The sequence below is a fragment of the Scyliorhinus canicula genome, chromosome 1 (genome assembly GCF_902713615.1).
Source record: "Scyliorhinus canicula chromosome 1, sScyCan1.1, whole genome shotgun sequence".
NCBI classification, from domain to species: Eukaryota; Metazoa; Chordata; class Chondrichthyes; order Carcharhiniformes; family Scyliorhinidae; genus Scyliorhinus; species Scyliorhinus canicula.
Genome location: NC_052146.1, coordinates 5,453,839 through 5,472,555, shown reverse-complemented (window position 1 = coordinate 5,472,555; position 18,717 = coordinate 5,453,839). Strand labels below are relative to the sequence as shown.

At 44.8% G+C, this 18,717-nt stretch overlaps 1 protein-coding gene across 3 annotated transcripts in view; it reads right to left on the bottom strand.

The window, feature by feature from the left end:
* The window catches only part of LOC119969233 (splicing factor SWAP), a 152,004-nt gene that overhangs the window by 39,183 nt on the left and 94,104 nt on the right, over window positions 1-18,717 (bottom strand). For all 3 annotated transcript variants that reach the window (XM_038802691.1, XM_038802600.1, XM_038802783.1), the window contains exons 13-15: window positions 14,731-14,927; window positions 8,786-8,983; window positions 1,894-2,153 (exon numbers count right to left, since the gene is read on the bottom strand). In XM_038802691.1, coding sequence (XP_038658619.1) covers window positions 1,894-2,153; window positions 8,786-8,983; window positions 14,731-14,927 — 655 coding nt within the window. The remainder of the gene's footprint in view (window positions 1-1,893; window positions 2,154-8,785; window positions 8,984-14,730; window positions 14,928-18,717) is intronic.

Below are 18,717 nucleotides of genomic sequence, written 5' to 3'. Positions count from 1 at the left end.
GACAGTAGTGGGAACGTGTGCATGGAATCTGAAGATATAGGAGATGCCCTAAATGAATACTTTTCTTCAGTGTTCACAAAGGAGAGGGGCCATGTTGTTGAGGAGGATAGTGCGATACAGGCTGGAAGAGGTAGATATTCGGAAGGAAGATGTGTTAGACGTTTTGAGAAGCCTGAGGATAGATAAGTCACCTGGGCCTAATGTGATATATCCTAGGATTCTTTGGGAGGTGAGAGATGAGATTGCAGAGCTTTTGGCTTTGATCTTTATGTCCTCACCGTCTACAGGGATAGTGCCAGAAGACTGGACAGAGGCGAATGTTGTCCCCTTGTTCAAGAAAGGGAATAGGTATAACCCTGGGAATTATAGGTCGGTTAGTCTCACTTCGGTCATCGGTAGATTATTGGAAAGGGTCCTGAGGGATAGGATTTCTGATCATTTGGAAAGATACAGCTTAATGCAGGATAGTCAGCATGGATTTGTGAGGGATAAGTCTTGCCTCACAAGTTTGATTGTACTCTTTGAGGAGGTAACGAAGTACATAGGTGAAGGTAGAGCAGTTGATGTCGTATACATGGATTTTAGTAAGACGTTTGATAAGGTGCCCCATGGTCGGCTCATGCAGAAAGTAAGAAGGCATGGCATAGAGGGAAATTTGGCCAGTTGGATGAGTAACTGGCTATCACATAGAAGACATAGGGTGGCGGTAGATGGTAAATTTTGATCCTGGAGCCCAGTCACCAGCGGTGTACCACAGGGATCAGTGCTGGGTGCTTTGCTATTTGTGATTTTTATCAATGACTTGGATGAAGGAGTTGAAGGTTGGGTTAGTAAATTTGCTGATGACACCAAGATTGGCGGAGTAGTGGATAGTGAGGAGGGCTGTTGTAGGCTGCAAAGAGACATAGATAGGATGCAGAGCTGGGCTGAAAAGTGGCAGATGGAGTTTAACCCTGATAAGTGTGAGGTGATTCATTTTGGTAGGACAAATTTGAATGCGGATTACAGGGTTAAGAGCAGGGTTCTGAAGAATGTGGAGGAGCAGAGTGATCTCGGAGTTCATGTTCATAGATCTCTGAAAGTTGCCACCCAATTGGATAGAGCCGTGAGGAACGCCATGAGGAAAGGTTGAGGGAGTTAGGGCTTTTCTCATTGGAGCGAAGGAGGATGAGAGGTGATTTAATTGAGGTGCATAAGATGATGAGGGGCTGGTTTAGCTCACTCGGCTAAATCGCTGGCTTTTAAAGCAGATCAAGCAGGCCAGCAGCACGGTTCGATTCCCGTACCAGCCTCCCCGGACAGGCGCCGGAATGTGGCGACTAGGGGCTTTTCACAGTAACTTCATTGAAGCCTACTCGTGACAATAAGCAATTTTCATTTCATTTCATTTTTCATGAGAGGGATAGATAGCGTGGACGTTCAACGACTTTTTCCTCGGGTGGATGTAGCTATTACAAGGGGGCATAACTATAAGGTTCATGGTGGAAGATATAGGAGGGATGTCAGAGGTAGGTTCTTTACTCAGAGAGTGGTTGGGGCGTGGAACGCACTCCCAGCTATGGTAGTGGAGTCAGAGACTTTAGGAACTTTCAAGCGGTTATTGGACAGGCATATGGAGTGCACTAGAATGGTTGGGAGTAGGTTGATTTGATCTTAATTTCAGACTCATTCGGCACAACATCATGGGCCGAAGGGCCTGTACTGTGCTAAGTTCTATAAGCCTTGTGGGACAGGCTTGATGGGTCAGAGGACTTTTTACCTATCTGTCACTCTTCATATAATTACATAACAGAATCCCCACAATAAGAACTATTCCTAACAAAGCAGATTTGCTGTACTACAGATATAATTATTTGAGCCTTCACGGTAAAATATTCAATAACATTAACACACCTTGAATGTCTGACACTTCTATAGGCACTAGGCAGAGAGTGTTTAGCTTTTGACCGTGACCGTGACCTAGATCTCGATTTTGATCTTGACCTCAATCGGTATCTGGGACGTGACCGAGATCGAGAACGGGACTTCTTCCTGTGCTTCTTCTCTTTTTTCTTTTCTTTATCTTTTGCAGATCTTGTACTTTTTGTCGAAATCTGTTGCGACGTATTGGCTTCCGTAGCAGAGGCAATTTTCAGAGAAATTTCGCTGGCAACCTACAGACAAGAGTTGAATTTTAGAACACCTTCCAAAAACTTGGCTGCTGTGTTTTTGTTTTTGTTTTTGTTATTCCTTTGTGCCTAAACAAACTGTAGTCCTCAAATGCATGGCATCCTATTGAAACCTGCACAGCTTCCCAATAAAAGATTTAGTCAACCAACGTTTGCATTCAGATAAAGTCTGTATTAATGGACTTAGTCTGCATTGTTAATATTATGGGCCAGGGTTCAGAGAACCCCAAAGTATATCATGGAGTACACCTGACCCACAACTTTAAACAGATTTTGGTTATGGGGAGCACAAGGGCCCACTTTACAGCTGTGGTGCAACAGAGAGCTAAAGTATGTTTAAAACAAAACAATGTTTATTCTATGAATCCAGTTCACATTTTATAAGCACACAGTCAACATCTTATCAACTACAAACACTGATACTTTCCCAAATAAAATATTCTATAGGTAACCCTTAATAACTTCCCAAACAACATCCATATATTAAATCCTTTTTGAAATAAAGACAGCAGGTTTAAATGCTCTACAGAAACAGGTATTACTTTGAAATCATCAATGATCTGGAGACATTACTTAGCTTGTAGAGAGAGAGAGAGAGATCATTATACAACTGCTTGCTTTGAATACAGCTATCCACCTCTGAAAACAAAACATAACACACTGCAGCTGCCAGCTCACAACAAAACTGAAAGACAGACAGCCCAACTCCACCCACACACTGGCATCACTGCAGCTATTTGATAAACACCCATTTATTAAAGGTACATTCACTTGGCATTAACTAGCTATTGACTAACACATAATGTTTTATTCCCGTGTGCTTTTTTTAAACTTTGCTGGGATTTCCTTAAGTTCTCTGTCAGTGGTTAATGAACACTGAAGTGATCAATTATAAAGCTGTTAAACTAACTTGGATGAAATGAACTGTGGAAAAGCTTTTTCATCCAGAGGGTGGTGGGAGTCTGGGACTGGAGGTAGCGACCCTCACAACATATTAGTAGGATTTAGATGTGGATTTGCAATGACAAGACAGACAAGGGTATGGGCAAAGTGCTGGAAAATACGGGTGGAATAGTTAGGTGGTTGCTTTTGACTGGCGCAGATGCGTTGGGCCGAAGGGCCTTTTCTGTGCTAGAGACCTCTCTCTAACTAGATAGTATAAAGTTACCATCACAATCCAATGCTTCAAATAAAAGCATCGTGGATGTTGGAAACCTGAAATATAAACAGAAAATGCTGGATAAACTTAGCAGGTCTGGCAGCATCTGTGGAAAGAAACAAAGTTAACGTTTCGGATCAAAATGATCCTTTTATAGAAGTCATTTAGATCCGAAACGTTAACTCTGCTTCTCTCCACGGAGGCTGTCAGACCTCCGGAGTTTACCCAGCATTTTCTTTTTTATTACAACCAGAGATCGGTTTCATAGACAGCTTTAATAAGTCAGACTACAGGTGCAACTGAACAACTTCTTAATAAAAGGTTACCGTTATAGGATAAGGCTAGAAAAAAAAAGGGAAAAAAGCAATAGTCCTGCTCGAAGCACTAATCCTTGCTAAATAGGACTATGAGCGCCAGGTTTTTAGGTTGAGCCCTGACCAGCATTTCTGCCCAGTGAGACAGAATGCTAAGAATACAGGAAATACTATTTACACAGGAATTCCAGCACGGGCACAGGTCTTACACCCTACTGGATCATGTTGGTCGTCTCCTTCACAGGAGCGGCAGTGCTAATCCTGCAAGTTGGATTTTACCTTTGAGGTCAGACCAAAAATGGGGCCCCAACCCCACTGCACCGGGAAGTCATCAACACGATTTTTGTGGAATTGGCCAATTAATGGTCAGGAGGCACCCTCACTGTCCAATTATGGATGACAGGCAGGCTCCCAATGCTGGAGGACCAATAGGAGGCCTTCAGCAGTGAAAGAGCTGCAGATACCTCAAGGAGACATCCTCTCGTATGTTGAAGTAAAAATGGGTCTTTTAGGCAGGCTGTGGCCATTTTTCATCATCAGTGTTATAATTCTCGCAGAGGTCAGACCTTCCACTTAACAAGGGGAATAGTGTAAAAACCCTCACCTAGGTGCAGTTTAGGGAGCGAGACCCTTCCGAGAGTGGAGATTCTTGTATAGCGTAAATAAATATTACTTTATTTTCTACCTGCTTGGTTCATGCATCCTAATTTGGCGTATTCTACACTGGCGATGAGAATAAAGTGGAGCTGCCTGGTGCCAGGTACCATGCGAGACAGATTTGTGTGTGTAATCCGTTATACCGAGACGCAGAGACAACTGCTGGCAGTGACTAACCTGACTTTGAAGCGCATCCTAGAAATTGCCATCTCCTGTGAGAGCATGAAATAAGGGGTTTAAGAACTTGGAGGAATGGCACTGCTGAGCCTCGGCTGCCAAACTGCGCGCCGCTCAGATTCCGCCCCAGAAGCAGGCCCCCGGCAGTGGGATATAGGCCTACCATAATTGGTAAATTATGTGGACAGTCCAAATAGGGAAGGGGCTGTATTGGACTTGGTATTGGGGAATGAGCCCGGCCAGGTGGTAGAAGTTTCAGTAGGGGAGCATTCCGGGAACAGTGGCCACAATTCAGTAAGTTTTAAAGCGCTGGTGGACAAGGATAAGAGTGGACCTTGGGTGAATGTGCTAAATTGGGGGAAGGCTATTAGGCGGGAACTGAAGAACCTAGATTGGGGGCGGATGTTTGAGGGTAAATCAACAACTCACATGTGGGAGGCTTTCAAATATCAGTTGAAAGGAATTCAGGACCGGCATGTTCCTGTGCGGAAGGATAAATATGGCAAATTTTGGGAACCTTGGATACTGAGAGATATTGTAGGCCTCGTCAAAAAGAAAAAGGAGGCATTTGTCAGGCCTAGGAGGCTGGGAACAGATGACTCCTGTGTGGAATATAAGGAAAGTAGGAAGGAACTTAAGCAAGGAGTCAGGAGGGCTAAAAGGGATCACGAAAAGTCATTTGCAAATAGGGTTAAGGAAAATCCTAAGGCTTTTTACATGTACATAAAAAGCAAGAGAGTAGCCAGGGAAAGGGTTGGCCCACTGAAGGACGGGGGAGGGAATCTACGTGTGGAGCCGGAGGAAATGCGCGAGGTACTAAAAGGAATATGTTGCACCAGTATTCACCAAAGAGAAGAAATTAGTGGATGTTGAGTCTGGAGAAGGGTGTGTAGATAGTCTGGGTCACGTTGAGATCCAAAAAGACGAGGTGTTGGGCCTTTTGAAAAATATTAAAGTAGATAAGTCCCCAGGGCCTGATGGGATCTACCTCAGAATACTGAAGGAGGCTAGAGAGGAAATTGCTGAGGCCTTGACAGAAATCTCTGGATCCTCACTGTCTTCAGGTGATGTCCCGGATGACTGGAGAATAGCCAAAGTTGTTCCTTTGTTTAAGAAGGGTAGCAAGGATAATCCAGGGAACTACAAGCCGGTAAGCCTTAGGTCAGTGGTAGGGAAATTACTGGAGAGAATTCTTCGAGACAGGATCTACTCCCATTTGGAAGCAAGTGGACGTATTAGCGAGAGGCAGCACGGTTTTATGAAGGGGAAGTCGTGTCTCACTAACTTGATAAGAGTTTTTTGAGGAGGTCACAAAGCTGATTGATGCAGGTAGGGCAGTGGATGTTGTCTATATGGACTTCAGTAAGGCCTTTGGCAAGGTCCCTCATGGCAGACTGGTACAAAAGGTGAAGTCATGCGGGATCAGAGGTGAGCTGGCAAGGTGGATACAGAACTGGCTAGGTCGTAGAAGGCAGAGAGTAGCAATGGAAGGGTGCTTTTCTGATTGGAGGGCTGTGACTAGTGGTGTTCCGCAGGGTTCAGTGCTGAGACCTTTGCTGTTCGTAGTATATATAAATGATTTGGAGGAAAATGCAACTGGTCTGATTAGTAAGTTTGCGGACGACACAAAGGTTGGTGGAATTGCGAATAGCAATGAGGACTGTCAGAGGATACAGCAGGATTTAGATCGTTTGGAGATTTGGGCGGAGAGATACCACATGGAGTTTAATCCAGACAAATGTGAGGTAATGCATTTTGGAAGGTCTAATACAGGTAAGAAACAGGCAGTGAATGGTAGAACCCTCAAGATTATTGACAGTCAGAGAGATCTATGTGTACAGGTCCACAGGTCACTGAAAGGGGCAACACAGGTGGAGAAGATAGTCAAGAAGGCATACGTCATGCTTGCCTTCATTGGCCTGGGCATCGAGTATAAAAATTGGCAAGTCATGTTGCAGCTGTATAGAACCTTAGTTAGGTCACACTTGGAGTATAGTGTTCAATTCTGGTCGCCACACCACCAGAAGGATGTGGAGGCTTTAGAGAGGGTGCAGAAGAGATTTACCAGGATGTTGCCTGGTATTGAGGGCAGTAGCTATGAGGAGAGGTTGAATAAACATGGTTTGTTCTCAGTGAAACGAAGGAGGTTGAGGGGTGACCTGATAAGAGGTTTACAAGATTATGAGGGGCATAGACAGAGTGGACAGTCAGAGACTTTTTCCCAGGGTCATGGGGTCAATTACTCGGGGGCCATATGTTTAAGGTCTGCGAGGGACAAGGTTTAGAGGAGATGTATGAGGGAAGTTTTTTACACAGAGGGTAGTGGGTGCCTGGAACTCGCTGCCAGAGGAGGATGTGGAAGCAGGGACAATAGTGACGTTTAAGGGCATCTTGACAAATACATGAATAGGATGGGAATAGAGGGATACGAACCCCAGAAGTATAGAAGATTTTAGTTTAGACAGGCAGCATTTTCGGCGCAGGCTTGGAGGGCTGAAGGGCCTGTTCCTTTGCTGTACTTTTCTTTGTTTTTTGTTGTTTGTTCGGGGCCCAGAGCGCAGCGAAACATTTTCCCCCGACTGCGAGGACCTGAAGTACGGGTACCGACAGGTGGCTGCTGGCTGTAGTCCCCCGGAATGCAAGCGACCCAGAGGGCCCACTGCCCCGCCAAAAGCAACCGCCGTCCCAGGGACCAGACCCACTTCGTGAACGACGGCGATGGCGTCTATCACCAGTTACATTGCATGGCTTCATGCCTGCGCCGCGTGTACCTCCAGCTGCCTTTGGCATTGGAGTCCAGGCGATTTGTGACTATCAATACACACCACGGGCTGTACGGGTATAACCGGCTGCCTTTCAGAGTTTCTTCCTCTTGCACCATCTTGCAACGGGTGGTAGAGAACATCCTGCGCCGACTCCAGAGAGCAGCAGTATACTGCAACAAGATTTTGATCACTGGGTCGTCTGACGGGAGACTTGAAGAGCGTAAATAAATCTTAGTTTTGCTTTCGACCTGCTTGGTCCATACGTGCTACGTTGGCGGTTTCTACCATCAGCACAGCCGTTTGGGCAGGGTGTGATTTTAAAAGCTATCAGGGTGTTGGTCCTTCAGACAGGGAGGCTGCCTCCTTTTACTGATGCTTTTGGCACTGCAGGGAGCTCCGGTGACGTGGTAGAGAGGGGCCTTTATAGGACCTTCATCACTTGTAGGCAGAAGTGGCCCAGCCTCCTGAAAAATGGCCAATTTCCTGGACCATAGGAGGGAATCAGCATGATGGGGAATTCCAGACCCACCTGTCTCCATCTTGCCATGTGTCTTGAGTTGTCCTGTGTGGTGCCCTTGCCAATATTTATCCCTCAATCACTAATCACCACCATCATATTGGTGTTGGTGAGATCTTGTTCAGCACAAATTGGCTGCCACGTTACCCTACCACAGTGGCTGCACTTTAAAAGTGCTTCATTGTATCAAAGTGCTTTAAAGACATCAAGGTTATGAAAAGCGCTGCATCTCTTTCTTTCTTATTTCCACAAATTGGAAGTGAGGAGTTTCAGTACCACTGTCTCCGAACAATTCCTTCCAATGGCTATAATTTTTCAGTTTTGAACCTCATCAGTTTGAAGATAAAAACATCCACTTTCAGAGCGGCGGACTGCACTACACAGAGCAGTTTGTGAAGTGCCTGCTATTGCTTCCCTACCGGTGCTAATGGAATAGTGATGTTATTTCAAAGTCAAATGCTGCAAGGTGAAGATTGGTAGTTAGTAATTGGAACATCACTATTTAATAAAAGGAGAGAGAAAACGGAACTACAGGCCTGACATCAGTCATCGGGAAAACTTTGAAATATTCAGCAGGCCTCAACAGTCATGAAAAGGGAAATGGTGTCTGGACAAATTACAAGGGAAGCCATTGGATGTAATATACTTGGTTTGTCAAAAGGTATTTGATAAAGTGCCACACCAAAGGTTAATATGCATGGAGCTCGAGAATTGGCTAACAACAGGAAACAGGGTGTCAGGATAGACTTGAATAATCTTGGCGTAACTTACACATTACGCAACTAAGCAGAACACGTGACACTAGCAAATACAAGTGGGCGTATTAGAGACTAAAATGTATCAAATTAGATTGCAAATTAATCTATTATTATTTTTCTTTGGGTAATAGCACAAAGTAAACAAGCTGAATAGAAAAGGTTAAACCAGAATATTATATTAATTTGAACCACATCTGCATCACGAGTGAACACAAGTATAAACTGGTCGTAGTTCCAGATCCAGCACCTTATGCAAAGAATGATTAATACCTGAATTGATCTTCTGGGTATGGCAGTAGAGGCATAATCTCTGGAATCATTCAGGAGACAGTTAGATGTTGCATTTGAAGGACGGCAGGTTTCAATAGAAGGATGAACTAGATGGGCTGAACGGCACCCCACATCTGAACTTATTTTTGTGATGAACCTTTTATGAAATTTAGCGGCAAATACTTCAGTGTTGTCAATCTGAACAATTACAGAGAGTTTTGAATGAATAAGAATTTGTCACTAAAATAATGTTATGACGACAATTATAAACAAAAGCTTTGACTAACTGAAGACTTTTCAAATAAAACAGGATTACAGCATTCTTAAATATCACGTTACATATGAGGTTAATTTTCAAAAGCTGGGCAGCACGGTGGCGCAGTGGGTTAGCCCTGCAGCCTCACGGCGCCGAGGTCCCAGGTTCGATTCCGGCTCTGGGTCACTATCCGTGTGGAGTTTGCACATTCTCCCCGTGTTTGCATGGGTTTCGCCCCCACAACCCAAAAGATGTGCAGGCTAGGTGGATTGGCCACGCTAAATTGCCCCTTAATTGGAAAAAATGAATTGGATACTCTAAATTTTTAAAAAAACTTTAAAAAAAAAAAAATTTTCAAAAGCTCATTGAAGCATATAGTTATTACTTAAAACAGAAAAGTAACTTTTGTTAACACCAGTTTGAGACATTGCCAGAAAGTTGGTGTAACAAGCGTTGTCGTTTCACACATCATATATTTAAAAACGTACCTACAAAGAATGAGAACCTACAATGTGATATATTACAGAAATCATATTCTCCTGTATCGCACCAATTCCTGACCAACAAAATTCAAATATCTGTTAGTGGTGCTATGTAGCCAATTCAAATGCTTTGTTAAAATATTGAAACATATCTTGTTAACTTATCATAGAATTTACATTCGGCCCATCGAGTCTGCACCGGCTCTTGCAAAGAGCACCCTACCCAAGGTCAACACCTCCACCCTATCCCCATAACCCAGTAACCCCACCCAACACTAAGGGCAATTTTGGATACTAAGGGCAATTTATCAAGACCAATCCACCTAACCTGCACATCTTTGTGACTGTGGGAGGAAACCGGAGCACCCGGAGGAAACCCACGCACACACGGGGAGGATGTGCAGACTCCGCACAGACAGTGACCCAAGCCGGAATCGAACCTGGGACCCTGGAGCTGTGAAGCGATAGTGCTATCCACAATGCTACCGTGCTGCCCATAACTTGGATCACTTATTGTGCAGAAAGTACAGATATAACACCAATGGGCTGAAGGCTGTCTCACCATTTACTGTTAGCAGGTACTGCATTTCTCAGATAACATTCAGTCTACAAAAAAGGATACAAAATGTTGAAAATCTGAAGTATGATAAATAATACATAGCAGGCCCATCTAAATGGATGAAAAGCCAGCTTAATATTTTTGGAACTAGACAATAAGGCAAGCTGGCTTAATTGGGGGGAAACTAGTAAAAGAAACAGCAGGCGGAAAAGAACAAGGTAGAAACTCCAAGAGATCTGAACACTGGCTGTCAGACATCCGAGATGGTATAATAACCACACAGATGATCTTTTGAAAAGCTCAAAGAGGTGAAAATTGGTGAATGATGTGTACAGTCTCTAAGGTACACTCTGCTTTTTCTAAAATAACGAAGGCCTGTTTCTCAGAGGCTACGCACTGAAGTCATTATTAAAGTTGCAGAAAAATGCAATGCGCTAATTGCCAATGAAAGAAAAGAACATATTGCGTGATAAAAAGATAAGAGAAATCCACACCAGTCCGATGCAGGTTGTATGAGGAGAGATTGAACAGGTTAGGCCTATACTTCCTGGAGTTTAGAAGAATGAGGGAGATCCAATTGAGGTATAGAAGATGCTAAAAAGGTTTGGATAAAGTAGACGTGGAGCTGATGCTTCCTCTTGTGGGGCATTCTAAAAAGAAAGGTCATGATCTCAGAATAAGAGGTAGCAAATTTAAAACTGATTTGACAAAAAACTACTTCTCCCAAAGGGTTGTGAATCTGTGGAATTTGCTACCCCAGAATGCGGTGGATGCTGGGATAGTGAGTAAATTTGAGGAGTTTGACAGATTTTTAATTGGTAATGGGTTGAAGGGTTATAGAGAACAGGCAGGACGGTGGAGTTGAGGGCAGGATGGGATCAGCCATGATCACATTGAGGGTGTTAGGCTCGGGAGGCTAAATTGCCGACTCCTGCTCCTAGGGTCATGTGTTCAAGGGAGGAGATGCTCTGGCTGATTTCGCAATCGAACTCTTGGTCTGCAAAATTGTAGGTAGCAGATGAGGAACATATCAGCCATGACAGTGTGGTGGAGCAGACCCGCTGGGCCGAATGGCCTAATTCTGCTCCTATATCTTATAAAGGTGGATTGGCCATGCTGAATTGCCCCTTGTGTCCAAAGATGTGCCAGTTAGGTGGGGTTATGGGAATGGGGTGAGGGGTTGAGCCTAGGTAGGGTGCTCTTTCACAGGCTTGATGGGCTTAATGGCCTCCTTCTGTATTCGAGGGATTCTGTGAACACTGATAGAGATCCGGTTAACGTTATGTAAACTTTCCTTCTCCAGCTGAAGGGGGGCCTCTTTATAGGAGTCAGAAAAAAAATATGATGGAGAGCATGCAGCAAAAGACAGAACTGAAATATATTACTCTGTCAAAGAAGCAGCTGACAGCTTTTGCAGATTATTAACACAATTTATATGACACAAAGGTCTTGCTTAAAACCACAAGCTTTTGGTAACTTATCACCCTCACACTCTTTGGCTTGTCATCAGTTTTCCCTCAAATCTCAAAAGCACCGTTGGATATTTTTCTACATTAAGGGAGTTCAATATATGCAAATTGCGTCTGTTTGTCGGAGTTCCATATATGTAAGGGACTTTGACAGACGGTAGAGCAGCTGCTAGGAAACTCTGAAGAACATAGCTGGGTCAATTTCCACCTTTACTCAGTTTGTACACTTGCTGCGCAAATTGTGTGTGAAGCAAAATGGCTGCCTAGCAGCTCAAGCCTTCATTTCAAAACAGCTGCCTAACAGCTCAATAGCACTCCAGTCTTCATTTGATTTGCAGCCATCTCCAAAAATCTAAAATTTGATGTTCAACTATGATTAAGAACTCTATCTTCATCCATGCAGGCACCGTGCCCAATCCCCACTTCTCAGATTTACTGCTAAATACTGCAGTGTAGTGGATATGGTGCTGGATTAGCAACAGGGACCAGAAATCTGGTTCACCCAGAATGTGTTCTTAAGTGACCCAGCAAACTGTAAAAAATAATCTCTGAAGACTGGGCAACAAACACAGCTCTGCCAGTCCCCCAAACCACGAGGAACCGTTAAATGACATCTCACTTTGAGAAATACGAATCTGGACAGCAGGAGTTACCATCACATTCATAAGTAGATATTTCTCAAGGAGAATCAGCATACTGGCTTTGAAAGCTTTCTGTAATGGTGTTCATCTTAGTTTTACATAAACTGGCACAAAAAGCTTGGAGTCAATTGCTTTCAATGGAAGAGATCAGGCAGGGAACTGGAGCTTGATTTGTACAAGCATCAGAGGGAGCATTTCAATTCTGAATTGCAATCTACCAATCTAAGGAGCCGATGGACATGAGCTTCACTGTTGCTAGGGCTACGCTAGCTCACTTGTCATGTGGGGGCACATTTATATTCTCCTGCAAAACAAAATGCTTACCCAATAGTTAACAAAACCAATTTGATTCCCAAAGTTATATACCATCGCCTCCTTATAGAAGTCTATTTCACTGCTACATCAGACAGAGATGGGGCAGAATATTTTTTAATTGGAGAGAGAGACTGGGAAATGTTGATATGAGAGGGATCGAGATGTCTTTGCACGCAAAACACAAAGTTAACATGGAAGTGCAGCCAGCAATTAGAAAAGGAAACGACATATTAACTTTTATTACAAAGGAATTGAAGCTCAAACGTTACTACAATTATAAAGGACTTGGATAGGACCACATCAGGGAGTACATTGCGTTTGGCCACCTCAGCAAGGAAGTCAATGCTAGGCTTGGAGGGAGTGCAATGAGGACGAGGAGATGGTCCCATGATGAGAGATTGAATAGACGAGGCACATATTCCCTCGGGTTTATAAGAGTGAGTGGTGATCTCATTGAAACAACATAATTTTTAAAGGGGCTTAACTTGGTAGATGCCAGAAGAATGTGTCCTTTGGCTAGGGAGTCTAGGACTAGGGGTCACAGTCTCAGAATAAGTGGTCAGCTATTTCTTCCCAATAAATTTCTTTAATAAAAAGATTGTGAACCTCTCGCCCTTAAAGCTGCGGATGCGCAATGGGTATGACAGGGTCAATAAATTTTTGAATACCAAAGGGAATCAATCAATTTAAAGATAGTACAAGAAGGCAGAGTTGAGGTAGATGTTCAGCCATGATCGTACTGAATGGCCTACTCCTCCATCTTATGTTCCGAGGACACGCTGGTTTTGCCCATTTGCAGCATCAAGCTTAGCTACAGAAGACTATATTATTGAACAAAAAGGTTGAGGGTTGTTTTCTTCTGAGGAGAGGGGACCTGATTGAGGTGTATAAGATTTGAGGGTAGATAGAAAACAGCTGTTCCCCTTAGCTGAAGGGCCACTAACAAGGGGGCATAATTGTAAGGTGAAACCCAGAGGGTGGTGGGAATCTGGAATGCACTCACTGCCTGGGAGGGGAGTTGAGGCAGGGAACCTCACAATCTTTAAAAAGTACTTGGATGAGCACTTGAAATGTCAGAGCGTTCAAGGCTGTGGGCCAAATGCTGGGCGACTTGCTGGGCTGCAGGCTTGATGGCTGACAGGCCTCGTCTGTATTCTATGATTCAGTTTGCTCAGTTTTGAATCGCAAGCTGTTTTTGTGTTGTATTTAGTGTCGTAAAGCTGTCGTAATTTGCCAAATTAGTTAAGTGAAGCTCATGACCTGTTCTCGAACCAAGTGTCATAAATTGTGTGAAACTCCCCCTCACCATTTTTACTCCTGCTACAGGGAGCAACAAGATTGGGATCAGCGACATAAAATCTAGTTCCCTCGTTGAGGTTTGACCACCCAGCTGGGACCGAGTTCAGCAATTGCGAGGTAAAGTCTCCGGCACCCTTGTGTGCATTGTCTGCGATACCATTTCTTCAGCTAAATCAATGAGCGAAGCCTGTATGTCTGGAGATCTCATTCCCCGGCATAGAGATAGCTCCTACCTTGCTTGTAGCTGCATCTAACATTTTGCCACCCGGCAGCCCAATTTCTAATGTCAAAATGATGGTGAGAAGGATGTAAAATTAATGCTGCCACAATGTTTATATTACCTAATGTGCATCGAATCATTCAAAAAGGAGCTAGGCAGCATCACGTTGAGAATGGAATTAGAGGTAATGGGAGAAGGTATATAAAGAGATGATAAATGTTCCACAGGATACAACGGACACTTGGGGCCACTTCTGGGGAAGGGTAAAGAAGAAAGAAAGGTGTAAGCAGGTCGAGTTCAGGAGAGGCAACAGATGCATGTTCTGGAATATTGTTCGCTTACTTTCTGGAGAGCAGATAATTTCTGCAGGTACTCCCTCAGGAAATTAAAGAGGAATAAAGATCTTTGGAAAGATAAGCTGAAGGTTGTTTTCCCCTCATTGTAAGCTAAATAAAATATTAATCTTGATTTTTTTTTAGTAAAGGACAAATACTGGAAGAGTTCAGATTTCTAAAAAAGAATCATTAGCAAGATAATTGGGTGATATTTTTATAAAGAAGGCATCCAATCACAAAAAAGGCTGAAAAAGAATCAGCCAGCATCTGTGCAAAAACAGAAGCCAATATCCTTCCTCAAGACTCTGGGAGTTAACCAGAGAGCTTCAGTTAGCCTGAATTTCTGCCTGAAAGCTGAACTTAACTGACCTGTATGCTTTGAGAGTTATCTTCCATGGTTACAGCTTCCAAATCCCCTGAAGGCGTGGGAGTTTTCAGATTTTGAAGAAAAAGTGCCGCTCTCTTCTTGCGCTCCGCCTGAAGCTGCCTTTCCTTGCACTCTTTAGAAGCCTGTGCAAGCTTCTCCCTCGCCGCGGCCGCTAGTCTGTCCTCCAACTTCGACTTAGCTGCACCAAATGACAGACAACACAAAATTATGCATGCAAAATACCGTCTTACAAAAGGGAAAGGCACGGGAGTGAAAATTCAGAGAAGCAAGAGTGCATCATTAAAAGAGTTCATCATTAGTATATACGCTGTATATATTTTTTAATGCACATTACAAGTAAAAAACGTGGTTAGTTCGAATACACATCGGAAAGGATGTTTTTGCCTTGCGAGAGAGACTAAAACCAGGGAAAGTGGTTTCAAAATAAGGGATCTCCCATTTAAGAGAGAGATGAGGAGAAATGTCTTCACTCCAATGGTTGAGCGAGCGCTGTGGAAGCTCCCCCCCCCGCAGTAAGCAGTGGAGACTGGGTCATTTAATATTTTTTGAGGCTGTGTTAGATAGATTCTTGACTGACATGCGAATCAAAGGTAATTGGGGATAGACAGGAAAGTGGAGTTGATGCGAATCTCACTGAATGGCGGAGCTGGCTCAAAGGGCCGAATGGCTTATCCTGCTCCGAATTCATATGTCTGTACAGCTACACATGGATGGAAATGTCTTGGGACTCAGGGATAAATCCAAATTTAATAAAAACAAAATATTAGAACACACTCATCCTCCACTCCCGCAAACAGCCTGCTCCTCCTGGACTTGGTCAAAGGGGCCCTATGCACCATCAACTGTATCAGCCCTAACTTCGTACATAGCAAGAAGTCTTACAGCACCAGGTTAAAGTCCAACAGGTTTGTTTCAAATCACTAGCTTTCGGAGCACTGCTCCTTCCTCCCTCAGGTGAATGAAGAGGTGGGTTCCAGAAACATATATATATATATATATATATATATATATAGACAAAGTCAAAGATGAAAGACAATACTTTGAATGCGAGTCTTTGCAGGTAATTAAGTCTTTACAGGTCAAGACAGAGCAACTGCAGAGTGGGATAATCACAGGTTGAAGAGGTGTGAATTGTCTCATGCCAGGATTTTACAAGCCCTGACCAGATGGCGGGGGGTGAATGTAATGCGACATGAATCCAAGGTCCTGGTTGAGGCCGTACTCATGCGTGCGGAACTTAGCTAGAACATAGAACAGTACAGAACACTACTGTCCAGGCCCTTCAGCCCACGATGTTGTGCAAACCATTTATCCTCATCTAAAATCAACCTACCCTACACCCCTTCAATTTACTGCTGTCCATGTGCCTGCCCAAGAGTCGATTAAATGTCCCTAATGACTCTGACTCCACCACCTCCGCTGGCAGTGCATTCCACGTCTCCAACTTGGACCCCAACTCCTCCTCCCAGCCTTCAGCCCTCTGAAGGATACTGCCTCCGCTGCTATAAGCCTCCCATAAACTCCGAGGTACTCCCCTACACCATCCTTACCAGTTACAAAACCTGCTCCAACAACAAGGGGACAGAACCAGGAACATCGGAAAGATCTTCTTCACGAAGTTGTGCACCTGTAAACATCGAAACACACCCACCCGTGGTAGTCCAAATTTCTCTACCAACTCCTCAAAGTTCGCAAATTGTACCTCTTCTGCTCCCTCCCCTCCGCCGGGGACAACACCACATTCAAAAGTCACTTCACATTGGGGCTTTTCACAGTAACTTCATTTGAAGCCTACTTGTGACAATAAGCGATTTTCATTTCATTTTCACATTGGACAAGCAAGCCTCCCCTTCACAAACGTGTCGGATCTTCCCCAATAACTTGTGGGAGGCATTCCTCCAGCTTCAGCACTAATACCTTAGCCAGAATCTACATTCAATAGCACAATAGGGCGGTACGACCCACACTTCACCTGGTCCTTATGGTTCTTTAACCAGGATTGAGATGGACATTTGCATCATTGTCTCCAGATTCCTCAAAACATCTCCACCAGCAGCGGCACCTGTCCATCAGCAAATTCTTTTTATAATAAAACTCCACCGAGAACCTATCTGGCCCCGGCACTTTACCCGTCTGCATTCGCCCAATTGTCGTGCTGACCCCCTCCACCCCCAGTGGCCCCTCCATCTCTGCCCAATTCTGCCCCTCCACCTTGGGACACTCCAAATCCTCCAAAACCGTCAGCATATTTGACTGCTCCTCATGCAGCTCTGACCTATAGTCTTGTGGAACGCCTCAAACACCCCATTAACTTTATCTGACGTTGACACCAGGTTACCACCCGGGTCCCAAATCCATACGATCTCCCAGGAAGCTGCCTGCTGCCTCAGCTGATCAGCCAAAAACATACTAGCCTTCTCCCAATCCCGCACACTACCCCCTTCAAGTGCCGTAACTGCCGCACCACCTTCTCCCCATACCCACACACTACCCCCTTCGAGTGCCGTAACTGCTGCACCGCCTTCTCCCCATACCCGCACACTACCTCCTTCGAGCGCCGTAACTACTGCACCGCCTTCTCCCCATACCCACACACTACCCCCTTCGAGTGCCGGAACATCCACACCGCCGTCTCCCCATACCCGCACACTACCTCCTTCGAGTGCCGTAACTACTGCACCACCTTCTCCCCATACCCACACACTACCCCCTTCGAGTGCCGTAACTGCCACACCGCCTTCTCCCCAATCCCGCACACTACCCCCTTCGAGTGCCGTAACTGCCACACCGCCTTCTCCCCATACCCGCACACTACCCCCTTCGAGTGCCGTAACTGCTGCACCGCCTTCTCCCCATACCCGTACACTACCTCCTTCGAGCGCCGGAACATCCACACCGCCGTCTCCCCGGATAGCAGGTCTAACTGCACCTGCAACTTGTTTCTATTCGTCAGAAGCTCTGGCGTCAGGTCACTTGCGTACCTGCCATCTACGCTCCTCTCTCGTCTCCCTATCAATTTGACCGTGTGCAAAATTATCTCCTCTCTCACCCCACCTTAAGGGCCTCCCACAAAACTGAGGACGACACACTTCCCCATTCTTGCTGAATCCCTCATTTTCATCAATCACCCGAACACCTTCACACAAAATCCCAAGTCCGCCAACAGCCCCACATCCAAACCACACACCAGCCGCTGGACCCGCCCCATCTCCAAATCCACATCCACCAGGTGTGGAGCGTGATCTCATATCACTATCACGGAATATTCCGCATTCCTCACCCCTGGCAGCAGGGCTTTCCCCATAAAGAAAGTCTATGCGCGAATATACATAATGCACCAGAGACAAAGACGTATTCCCTGCCCTCAGAACATAGAACATTACAGCGCAGTACAGGCCCTTCGGCCCTCGATGTTGCATCGTCCTGTGAAACCCCTCTAAAATCCCTCTACACTATTCCCTTATCGTCCATATGCCTATCCAATGACCATTTGAATGCGTTTAGTGTTGGCGAGTCCACTACTGTTGCAGGCAGGGCATTCCACGCCCATACTACTCTCTAAGTAAAGAACCTACCTCTGACATTTGTCCTATATCTATCTCCCCTCAATTTAAAGTTATGTCCCCTCGTGCTGGACATCACCATCCGAGGAAAAAGGCTCTCACTGTCCACCCTATCTAACCCTCTGATCATCTTGTATGCCTCAATTAAGTCACCTCTTAACCTTCTTCTCTCTAACGAAAACCGCCTCAAATCCTTCAGCCTTTCCTCATAAGATCTTCCCTCCATACCAGGCAACATCCTTGTAAATCTCTTCTGTACCCTTTCCAATGCTTCCACATCCTTCCTATAATGTGGTGACCAGAACTGCACACAATACTCCAATTGCGGCCGCACCAGAGTTTTGTACAACTGCAACATGACCTCATGGCTCGGAAACTCAATTCCTCTACCAATAAAAGCACCGT